General features: G+C 45.1%; 1 protein-coding gene across 8 annotated transcripts in view; it reads right to left on the bottom strand.

The window, feature by feature from the left end:
• Positions 1–4,905: 4,905 nt before the first annotated feature.
• EXPH5 (exophilin 5) overlaps positions 4,906–12,068 on the bottom strand; it is a 52,629-nt gene continuing 45,466 nt past the window's right edge. For all 8 annotated transcript variants that reach the window (XM_083735860.1, XM_083735859.1, XM_083735862.1 and 5 more), the window contains 2 exons: positions 6,149–11,178; positions 4,906–6,115 (listed from right to left, as the gene is read on the bottom strand). In XM_083735860.1, coding sequence (XP_083591986.1) covers positions 6,587–11,178 — 4,592 coding nt within the window. In that variant the 3' untranslated portion in view covers positions 4,906–6,115; positions 6,149–6,586. The remainder of the gene's footprint in view (positions 6,116–6,148; positions 11,179–12,068) is intronic.

Here is a 12,068-nt window from a genome sequence, read left to right as displayed (position 1 = left end):
GGAGGCTCCGCAGCAGCCGCTTCCGAGAAGCTCTGCCGGGAAGCCCACCAGACGGCAGCCCCGAGCAGCAGCGCGGTTTGCAAACAGCCGCGCGCGCCCCTGGGCCTCCCGCCGCCTCGACGTGTGCGCAGCATTGACGGGGCCTAAGCGATGGGAGGAGGGAGGGAAGGTCCACTCCGACGCCCCTCCTGGTTCCCCTCTGAAGTTTTTGCAAACTTTGCTGCTTCTTTTGAGGGGGGGGGGGAGAAATATCGAGTGGCTTGATTTGATTGGGACGTTTGATGGCCAGTCACGAGGGGTGGCAACATCCCTTTTCCTCTCCAAAGCGCGGCGCCCAGGCAGAAATCCAAATTGGTCCCGGGGGAGCGGAGGTGGGTCTTTATTCTTAGGGGCCGAGTCCCCTTTGGCTCCCCGATAAAATGTTGGAAGGGGCGGACCCCCCCCCAAAAAAGTTGATGGGCACTGCCATTCAAGTTGCGTGGGTGCACCCCATCATGTGATCAATTTACGCAGGGCGAGTGCTACTTGCCAATCCGAAGCGTGCGGAATTTCTCCCGAGAAAAATACAGCAAATAGAGGAAGAGGGGTTTGTATTAGAATGCGCAGCTCTGGATCATAGCTGTCAAGTTTCCCCTTTTCATGCGAGGAATCCTATTCGGAATAAGGGAATTTCCCTTTTGAAAAAAGGGAAACGTTGATGCTCTGGATTGAACTGCTACACTTAAAAAAAAATCGCAAAGCCGCTTTAACTCACCGAAATGCCTCACAGTCGTCAACAAGGTGTGGAGTGGAGTCTACCAGAATTCTTCCTCAAATTTGATGATAAACAAAGCAGAAGGTGGGATGAGGGGGAAAAACGCTGGCTTGGTATTGAAGCCAAGCGCATAGGTATATGTATAAGCATAAGCACACATATACTATATTAAAAGCCAAGAGCATGGGAGTTGTCATTCAGTGCCAGCACCACTGTTCAATGACATTTTGGTAACTAGTGAGGATTCTCAAACACCTCGACCCTTTAGATTCTCAGGACTTTGAGATTACCAGTATTGGCCGTGAAGAATAAAACAGCCCACCTTGCTCCTTTTAAGCCAGCCTTGTAAATAAGCCCACAAAAGTTGCTATTTGTCTGTTGTTGTTGTTGTTGTTATTATTATTATTATTATTATTATTATTAACCACAGGAGACTGCCTTCTCTAGAGATGCCAAGGATTAAACCTGGGACCTTCCGTATTCAAAGCAGTTGCTCTGCGACTGAGCTATCTTATGTATGGCTCTTCCACCTTTTTCTGGGGGGTGGCATAAGGGGGAAAGGAGAACCCTGCCCCTTTGCAGCAGCTCACTGCATTTGCATGCTGGCCACAGAGCTGTTCAACCCTCAGCATCCAGCCTCCTTTAGCAGTCTACGTGCAGCTTCCTCCTCATTGACGTGCCAGCAGGCTCCCGCTTAAATGCAAATCGGTTTTGAACACCAGCTTGATCTTCAGATCTGATTGTGAAGTGTTCCGCATATCCTGCCTTTGGGCACTCCGAGGCAGCTAATTATCCCTTGCTCATGTCTGCAGTGCATCAGGCAAGCTGCCCCTGGAAGGCACTGCCAGTTAAAAAGCTGGCAAGGAACAGAATACAACACATTACACCCACCGTTCACTTCAACAAAGGAAGCTCCTGTGCTCCTTCTTCTCGAGAGTGAATGCGGGTCATTTTATTCAGGAGCTCCAGACATGCATGAGTGTCCAACCAACTAGCCTTTTACTTAAGAAGCTGTTTTGCCTCAGGCAAGAATATTTGTCCACCCGGCACAGTACTGTCTCTAAGGTCTCAGGCTGCGCTGCCTATAATCCTTTGAACAGAATATGCCATTAATGCATGGGGAGTTAGCTAGGATGCAGCTCTTCGCTGAGTCTCATCAGGGTAGTGCTGGAAAAGCAAGAGTTATTTGTGTTCAGGCTGTTGAGAGGAGTTTGCCTTACTCTGCAGTTTTCAGTATTTATACTGCAGGGGAGTATTTATGTATGGCTTGAAACAGGATTTTTGAGATGTATTTAAAAGTTTGTGGGACAGAACTAATAAGCAGTGTTCTAGAACCGTGCTTTTGCATGGGGGAGGGGGGAATAGCTTTTGGACATTTGTGTGAGGCTCAGGAAATATCTAGTTACATCCCTGCAAGCAGGTCATCAGTAAAGCCAGTTATTCCTTAATATTATTTTACAGTAATAACCTCCCTTTCTCTAATAAAATTCAGGGCAAAACAGAGTTATCCCCCACCCAAGCTCTGGCCAGTCCTTGCTTAGCTATGTGGTTCATGTTTCCTTCAGGCGCTAGGCCTACTCCACTTGAAACATATCCCACAATGATTAAAGAGGAAGAAACCATTCACATAGGAATTTCTGTATGCGTATTTGCCACCACTGTTGTGAAAACAGTGTGTGCCTTTGAAAATTAAAAAAAACATTTGTAAGAATGGATACAAAAGACATGAATAAGACAAAATGAACTGTGATTTCAGAAGAAATACACTCCCTTTATTTAAAAATAGTGGTAGTCCATACTAATGGCTTATTTTTAAATCGAAAGTTTTTTCTGCATAAAATGAGAGTGGCCAACCTGCATTACAGGAGCCACAAGCCGGAAGATCATGGGAGAGCCAGAGAAAGTGTGTGTGTGTGTGTGAGAGAGAGAGAGAGAGAGAGAGAGAGAGCGAGAGAGGGAGAAGGGTCTGCAGGACTAAATCAGGAGTGGGGAACCTGTGGCCTTCCAGCTGTCGCTGTGACTACAACTCCCATCATCCAAATGGCAGTGCTTGTTGGTGCTGATGAGAGTAGGGACTCCAATAGCATCTGCGAGTGCCACAGATTCCCTATCCCTGAACTGATGTAGCTGGGAGCCATTTCTAGATTGTGAGACAGATCCTTGGATTTCCCAACCATCATGGGGCCATTTTGGCAGCTAAAGCGGGCAGCCCGCCTGTCTATCAGGCAAACAGTTTCTCAAACAGGGCTCTTCGCAGGTGCTGCCAGCCCAGCAGGGCCTGCAAATCCTGCTTTCGGTTGGGAGCTGCACCTTCACCTGCTCCAAGCCTTTAGTCATAATATGACGCCAGGTGAAGAGCAGGTGGACGTGGCTTGGTTGAAACAGCTTCAGAGGCAAAACGGGGATGTCTGCTGGGTGTAATTAAACACGCCAGCTGGAGGTTCCCCACAGCCAGAGTCACACTCCTGTCTGCCTTTTTGGTATTGCACTGCTCCTACGTTTGTATGCCAGAGGCAAAACCACATCAAGGTGCACAGGAAGCTGCATATAATACTCTTCATACTCTGGACTTAACTTCAGACTGAGCTGCCAAAATGACTGGCCACCACTGAGCAAGACGGGATGTTGGGAGGCCTGAAAACTCGAGAAAACAGCCCTGTCTGATAGACGTCTATTAAAGGGTTGCAGCTATCTCTCTTGTGCTTCAAAACACACATAAAATTTGCGTATACAGTGGTACCTCGGGTTACATACGCTTCAGGTAACAGACTCCGCTAACCCAGAAATATTACCTCGGGTTAAGAACTTTGCTTCAGGATGAGAACAGAAATCGTGCTCCAGAGCAGAAATCGTGCTCCAGTAGGAGGCCCCATTAGCTAAAGTGGTGCTTCAGGTTAAGAACAGTTTCAGGTTAAGAACAGACCTCCAGAACGAATTAAGTACTTAACCCAAGGTATCACTGTATTGTGTGTTGCACTGCTCATTTCAGTGAAGGCAGCAGATGTGAGAGGTCAAGGCAATATACATACAGCCAGGGCTGGCCCAATATGCTATGGCACCTGAAGCGAGCCACAAAATGGCGCCCCATCCCTTGCTAAGAAGAGCAAAGGGATGATGTACATGAGGGGGGTGGGATAAATATCTACATTGGAAACAAGGGTAGGAGACCACCAGTGTCTCCCACTCACCAAGATGCTGCTGTAGAGGTTACTGCTACCTCAGCAAGCAGCAGTGGGTGATGCATTTCTTGAAGACCAGATCTGCTGCCCCTGTGGATGCTGCCACCTGAGGCAGCTACCTCACCTTGCTTCATGGATGGGCTGGCCATGGATATAGCGATGACCTACCTTGGTTAAATGAGCAGAGCAAGCCTTGCAGGAAAGGCATATTCTGTGTGTGCTTTGGAGCTTGAATTACAGAAGCAAATGGATCAAGTCTAGCACTGAGTGTCACACTTTAGCTTTGCTGGCACTCGATAGCCTGCTTGCATGAGCGACGGAACAGCAGAGCAGGGGGACTCTCAGAATTTGGTAGGTCAGCTTCCGTCAGGGATTTCTGAGAAACTGGTCCATTGCCTACCCTGGATGGGGTTGCACTCCTCCTGAAAGAGCAGCTTTGCTTCTGGAGAATGCATTCTGGAGAATGCAGCTTTGTCACTGCAGGCCCAAATAACCTTAGTGGCTAAAAGCACCTTTTACCATCTCTAACTGGTACAACAGCTACAACCATCCCTAGACCAAGAAAGCTTGGCCACAGTAGTCCGTGCATTGTTTACTTCTGGACTGGCTTACCACAATGTGCTCTATGTGGGGCTTGACCCTTGTGCTTGACCCAGAAGCTGCTATTAGTGCAGAATACTGCAGCACAACTGCTGCAAGAGAACCTGTCAGCATGTCACATCTCTGCTCAGAGATCTGAACTGTTAGCCTATCCAGACAGGTAGAATGTTGACATATATTTAAATCTGGTTCTTAGTTCATGTTAGATTTTAAATACTTTTTGAATGTTTTAAATAGTTGCTTTTAACTGTTTTTATGACTGTCAATACCCTTGGTTTTATTATTTTTGCAAACCACTTTTGATGTTTTGTTACAATCAAGTGGTATAGAAGAATCTTGCAAAATAAATAAATAAAATCACCACCTTTGGAGTGTTTTCTTATTATTTTATTATTACTTTTGGAGCTTTTCCTGCTTATACAGAAGCTGGTCCGTGGCGTTTCACACTTCTTCTCTGGTGTTACAATGCTCACGAGTAAACCATGGTGTGCAAGATAACCAGTGAAGTTAGCACATGGACTGACGTTTACGACAGACTTAAGGGTGCAATCCTATAATTTTTCTGGGAATAAGTCCCCTGAACTCAGTGGGCCTTACTTCTTAAGTAGACATGTATATAATTGCACTGTATAGGAAGATGCATCTGCTTGCATCAGCAACAGTGCAAACCAAAGCCAACATTAAATAAATAAAGAACAAAATTAATCTAAATCAAAGTTATCATCTTCTTTGCATATATTGCATACTTCAGAAAGATGAGTGAGAATATTAAAAGGGGTTGAGATTTGCTTCCAAATTAATCTCAAAACATTTACAATACTTACAAATATTGTACAAAGCACAAAAAGGAGCACACACAATTCTAGAACCGCTCAATGTAAACACTTGTGCACCACTTATGATACATGCTGAACTTCTTGTCACTTTAGGGTACAAAATGCTATATACATATTAAATTAAGAGACACATGCCCAATGCACACAGAATATTTCTTGTCAAAATAATTCATATTTAAACAATACAGATATACACCTTGTACTTTAAAATTCTACCAGAACAGTGTACAAACCACTGACGATAAATATGTAGTTCATTCATTATTTCAAGTCATAATTTCAACAGCAATACCACGCGAGAAAATAATATTTTAAAGGCACACACTCAACTTGTCTATATACTTTTTTTAACGAAGTATATTCTGTGATTTAAAAATAACCACCTTGGGACCATTTCTGAAGTGTTCATACTTGCTGTTTAAAACAACAACAACACATAAGGCAAAAATTGGGCAAGTGCACTTTTAAGTCATACTTTTTTCCCATGGGAGAGTTTTTTGCACCAGGATGAGTGGGATTTGACATTCTTTTAACTTTGGCTGGGTCAATGAGTTCTTGGGTAACAATCCACCAAGCAGTGCTCCAATGTTTAAATATATTAAACATTAATTTTCTCGCACAATCTAAAGAAAATATATTCACATCAGATATTAAATACACACATAGAAGTTACCCAACTCCTTACTGGAGAAAAAGAGGTAGGATGGATGGAGAAGGAAACATGAATGTACAATAGGCCACAGAAACTGTGCCAAGTGCATCCTTGATTCATAGACCACTGATACATCCACCCTCTATATTCTGGGTATTTTCTTGCCATTAAATTCAGCATACAAATTTCCCATTGCTGAATCTCCATACCTGGAAAAGTTTCACAACTGCTCCATATGCAATTATTAGTGGCACAGAGGCCTAATTTGGAGCTGGGAAGAGAGAGCTAGCAACCCTATTTGAGACCCTTTAGCAACATTTTCATTACTACTACTACTACTACTTTACACTGTCATGAGGGATTGAAACTTGGGCACTGCAGAAAAAGCTCTGATTTGTGAGGTGGTCAAGGTAATGTGTGTATTAGGGTTGGAGATCTAATCAGCACATCTACAGGATCTGACTCAGGTGTTCACACCCAAATATTTTATAAACTACCCAAGGAACAGACAAGCCAGCCTTTTGGTAAAGTTCCCCCACCCCCCTTCATTGTGCCTCATAGCCCCTCAAAGTTCTGACTCCTTGTCGTTCTCATCCAGGTAGTATTCATCATCTGTGGTGGTGCTGGAGTCTGAATCTGAATAATCTGTAGGGTCTTCTCCGTGGACATCAACCGGCTCATTTGGGCGCGAGACTCCCGCTGATGTGTTTTTCTCAGCGGAACCGGAGCTCAGCAACTGGGATCTGTTCAAAGAACAATCCTCTTCCTTCCTCAGAGAACTAGAGTTCTTCAGAAGACACGGACTCCACAACCGTCCCTCTGTGAGCGACCTCTTTATGTTATCCAAGAAAGCCTGCTGCTGCTCTTTCCCAAAAATGCCAAACTCAATTGATGGGTACAACACACGCCTGGAACCAAAGGTCTTGTAGCTTTCATTGTCTGTCTCCCAGTTCTCATTTTCATCGCAAGACAACAGTTCAGAGTGGGATTTGAACTTCCGATTGTACCTACTGCCGTGGCTTATCAAGTTGCTCCTGGAGGCCAGGCGATCACAGGGCGCCCGAGTATAGGAACTTTCAGAAAAATGCCGTTCGCGTTGAGCTTTGCTGGGATTGAGGACTGGTTCAATGTAAGGTCGGCTTAGCTTTCTCAACCTGTTTGGCTCCTTGATGTTTGGATGGTGGTCATATTCTGTAGGGGAGGTCATCTTTTGTGGCGGACAGATCTTTGAATAACTTTTGTTAAGAATGTTTGAGGTATTATCAGATGAAAGTGGGAAAAGCAAATGCTCGCCAACATTAACAACATCCTTTTTCATTTGCTTTGAATCTGCAAATATAATTTTGGAGGGGACGGAACAACTAATATTTTCCAGCCCATCATCTGTTTGGGAATTACTACATGTTGTGGACATACTTCCTTTTGGAAAGAAGGCTGTAGGATTCTGCGGGGTCTCAATTCTGGGGCTCTCTCTTTTTTGGTTGCACAAGTTTGTAAAAGGTCTCCTAACCTCATTGGTAAGCAATGGGGGACCCTCGTTCGTTTGAGGTTTCTTACTGTCAGGCTTGTCCAGCACCATGTTGTCGAATTCATCTGCCAGAGGGTTCCTATTCTGGTTCTCGTTTCCTGCTTGGAGAAGTGATGGAGGACCATCAGGTGAAATCAACATACTATGAGGGTGGCTGATCTCCAACGGAGCATTGTTCTGTGAAAAGATGTTACCTATGTGTGGCTTGGGACTTGAGGTTTTCTTGCTGGAAAACTTTCGACTTGTTTTGTACATGGCTGCCAGCTTGTTCTTAATGGAAGGCCTGTTTTTCCTTTTTTCTATGTCGCTAGCTTTATCTTTAGTGGAATCCAAGATAAGCTTATTTTCAGTCTCTGAAGAGTCAGGCAGATCTTGTGCAGTCCCTGCAGCTTGATCTTTAGAGTTCTCTGCAGAGTTTCTCACCAATCTCTGTGCATTTGTGCAATCTTTGTGTAGCAGAGAATTCCGAAGCATCTCCTTCTGTTTCTTTGCATACTCTAAAGAACTCTGGTTTGGTCGGACTGCTGGATCAGCTGTGGAAGTTGCATCGACTTGTAATGTTTGGTTCTGGAACTGAGAATGCACCTTGGCCTCTGAAATGAATGCTTCATCTGTGCTGCTCCCAATGTTTTCACTTCTCGACTGTAATCCATTGCCCTTTTTGGAAACACTAGGGCCTCTATAACATGCCCTTTCTTTGACCTCTATATCTTGTCTAATGTCTGTGGTATTTGATGAGCTGTGGCTTAATGGTGAGTCAACTTTTGACTCTTCCTGCTGTCGAGAGGGAAACTTTAAAATATGCACCTTGCACTGTCTGCTGGTAGTAGTTGCACTAACAGATTCATTCGTGGTTTCACTGGGTTTCGGGTCACCTGAAGGTCCATGTGAGACTACCCTCTTGGAAAATGCAAGGTCTGGCGTTTCTGCTGGAGAGCCTAACACTCCTTCCCTATTATGCAGCAAACTTGGAGAAGCACCTTCTCTTTCCGTGACACAGCAGTCTTCTTTATTAGCATCACCAGAGGTTTTTGCGTTCTGCGACAAATCAGGTGTGGCAGCCATTTTGCCAGGAGAATCGGCTTTTCCTTCTTTTTCTAAGCTGGAAGGAAAAGCCACTCTTCCTAAACCAATGCGGACTTCATATTTCTTCTGCGGAAGCTCAGATTTGCCTTTGGGCGGGGAAGAGTCTGTGCTCTGGTTATCATCTAGAAAGAGGTTGCTCAACGTTCTGGACTGTTTCCGTGGTAAGGTGTAGTAAACCGAAATCAACTCGTGATATTTTACATTATCTTCCTCAATGCTAACTGTAAGTGTGCTGGTGGTTTTGTACTGCTTTAAGGGATTTCCTGCATCAGTTCCCTCACATTCAGAAAGCACAGAAATTTCAGTTTTGTCTGGACTCTGTATGATGGTGCTTCTCCCCTTGGTATTATTAGAACTGACAGATTTGCTAGGCTCTTGGGTTATCAGTGAAGGATTGCCTTTAGCTGGTGAAAGATTACAGGAGACATCTTTCGGTGATGGACTTAAGGAAGAATGGGCTGAATTTAGCAAGAAGCTTTTAGCTCTCTGATTTGGAAATTTCCCCCCCATTCTATTCGATGCAATGGTTTCTAAATTATCTCCCACAGCTCTGTTGTTTTTAAAAAAGATTTGCCTTGCAGCAGAAGAAATAGGTTTCTCCGATATAAGACTACCATCAATACTGGCAGATTTTCTAGGTAAGGTGCAATAAGTTACAGGAGATTTGGGAGGGCTGTTACTGGGAGAGCCAGTGACGCTATTGCTAGTTGTGTGTTTAACAAACCTATTGCACTTGTTGAAATTGTCAGTGCAAGAATGTGGCAATTCATCGTCGACAAGCATTTTGGGGCCTCTGCTCAAAGCAGACAAACAAATATTCCCAGGCGTTTTGTTGGGTGTGAGAGCTCCCAAGTTTTCCATAGCACGCCCCTCTCGCTCCAAGAGATGAAGAATGGATGTCCTTGGGTTGTTGGCAGTTAACTGAGGGGGAGTAGTTTGATCGAGATCACTATTTATGGCACAATCACCTTCGTTTCTTCGTCCAGTTCTGTTGTGAATGTTTGATAAATAACTGTTTCCGGTATCTGTTATGGAATCTGACTTTGAACACAGTAAGTGAGGTGGTTTAAGAGATGTGCAGCTTTGTGGGTCAACTGCAGAAGAGTTCTTACAAGAAGGCATCAAAGAATCAGCGGGACTATGTGTGTCCACTGGATCAGAAATTAGTCTTAATGTCGCTTCACTGTCCCTTTTGTCCATCCGGTCAGCACCCCTCTCCTCTTCTGCTTTGAAGTTTCTCTTGGTTTCAAAGTGTTTGGCCAAAGCCTTTGAGGAAGCTTGTCCAGCTCTAACAAAAGGATTTTGTCTTTGCGATGCATATTCCGTCTGGCCATTTCGGACAGATAAATCAAGTGCTGGACAGCTCTGCATGCCCTCTGCATACTTTGCAAACGGTTTGTTTCGTATACCTTCTGAACGATCCATGTGCCTCCTGATGTAATCCGATACGCGGCTCTGAGCATCCCTCTCACCCATTTTTTTCGCATAGGCCCCTTGCCAATTTCTGGGATTCGGCGGAATCCTTTCCACGTCAGCATCAGGGCCGACAAAGACTTCGTCGTTATAGTAAGGGTGGTCAGTGGGCATAAGAAGCCTCTCCTCTACTCTTCCGGAAGGAAAACTCTTGCGGGGGAGGCTCATCCTGCCATGAAAAGATGGGTATCTATAGCGGGGCTTTGAAGCACTCATTCCCAGCTGATGCAACAGAAAATTCTCCCGGTTGTCAAACCCCAGCGGGTCTGTATGTTTCTCCGCAAAAACGGGATTGCCCATAACTGGCACTGCTCTTCTGTAATTTACTTTTGTTCTGTAAAATTCGTATCTCGTGTCCTTCTGCAGAGAACAAGGGTACGTGTCTTCAAACACTGGGCCAAACTCCATTAATGACTGCGTCCTAAGAAGCCCGTCGGGGTATACCGGATGCTCTGAAGGCGGCGGTGTATTCCATACAATAGATGACAGGGGGGTCCGCCTGGGATGCTGGCGATAGTTCCTTGGTGCGAAGACTCTGTTGCCTTCCAGAGGGTGCTGTGGGCTTGCTGGGGGAAGCTGGTCCACCGACGTCAAAGACGGGCGCCTTGCAAGGCAAGACAGAGAGTAACTCCTGCCAACCGAATCTCTGGGCGTGAAGTCCCTGTGTCCGAATCCACTGCTGCATTGTCCCAGAGGGAGATGCAAACTGCCTTCTGAGGAATGTCCAAGAGAGCGAGTAGAATTCCCTCTCTTCAAGACAGGGGAGCTTCTGCCATAAACATCCCCGTATATGCCGTCCTTCGCACACTGCCTTTTTGTATATGTATCACACGGCACCCTCGGCTTGAATAAAGCTTTGTGATCATCGGTGGCTCGCAGCGTCCTTGCCCCATCTGACAAAAACATGCTCCGTTCATTTCTCTGCACCCCTCCAAGGAAACCCGGTCGAGTAAGAGTTGAATAGGGATCGATGTTTGGTGCTCTGGAACCAGATTCGGCTGGGGTCCTCCTGTTCCCTGCTTCTCCTCGGGATTGTTCCTGCGCAAGCTGGTCATCCAGACTCCCCAGGACTAGGGAGAGAGAGAGAGAAAGAAAGAAAGAGATTGATTAATATATACAAAGTCAACTCGTTACTTGTACCATAAAATCCTTGTCAAACACATCCCAGATTATCAGATTATTCTAGATATTCGAAGAAAACTGCAGCTGAACAACAAGCAAAGTTAAATCACACTGAACAAGTATCATTCTGGACAAATCTGGGAATGTTGGAATTGGGAACATGTGTCTTTTATGAAGGGTTACAGCATATAAAATACATTTAAATCTTTGTTCAAAAATCTACACTCATTTAAAGTGTGCTTTCACACTTAATCTTTATCCAATTACAAGTGTTTTGGGTAAAGCTGACCTCCTTTTACTTTCACGCTCCCTAGAAGAGAAGTGGACAACTCGAAGGCTGAAACCGGCCCGCCAAACCACAGAAAGTGACCCACCAACTTTATCTCCCAATCTGATCCATGCCCAGCATTGGAGTGGAAGAGCTAAAAATGCTCTCTGACTGTCTGGACTGCTGCTTGTGTGTGTGTGTGTATGGGTGTGCAGCCCTACCCATCTGTCAAAATTGGCCTGCACAGGGTGGCTGGATCTGGATCCCCAATTCTGGGCTAATGAACTATAGCAACAGTACTGTAAATCTCTTAAGAACTTGAGAGCTCAGTTGCCCCGTCAACAAGCAGTCGTACATTAGCCTCCTTTAACTGGGGTTAAACATTAAATTTGATTCCAGGTCACCCAGGCATTCTACCTGCCAAGAATACAGCGAGAGCAATTTACAGAGGATACTTTCACCCTCAGGGATGCCAAGGATAATGAGCTACTTGTACCCACCTGCACAGCCCAAGTCTAGAGAGCTACGCAGGTTTATTTTCCTGCCTTCTTAACAGACATTAAAAGTCTC

The sequence above is a fragment of the Podarcis gaigeae genome (assembly GCF_964106915.1).
Source record: "Podarcis gaigeae genome assembly, chromosome: 4".
In the NCBI taxonomy this organism is placed as follows: domain Eukaryota; kingdom Metazoa; phylum Chordata; class Lepidosauria; order Squamata; family Lacertidae; genus Podarcis; species Podarcis gaigeae.
Note: the sequence above shows the minus strand (reverse complement) of the source record. Positions and strands in the feature narration are given on the sequence as shown.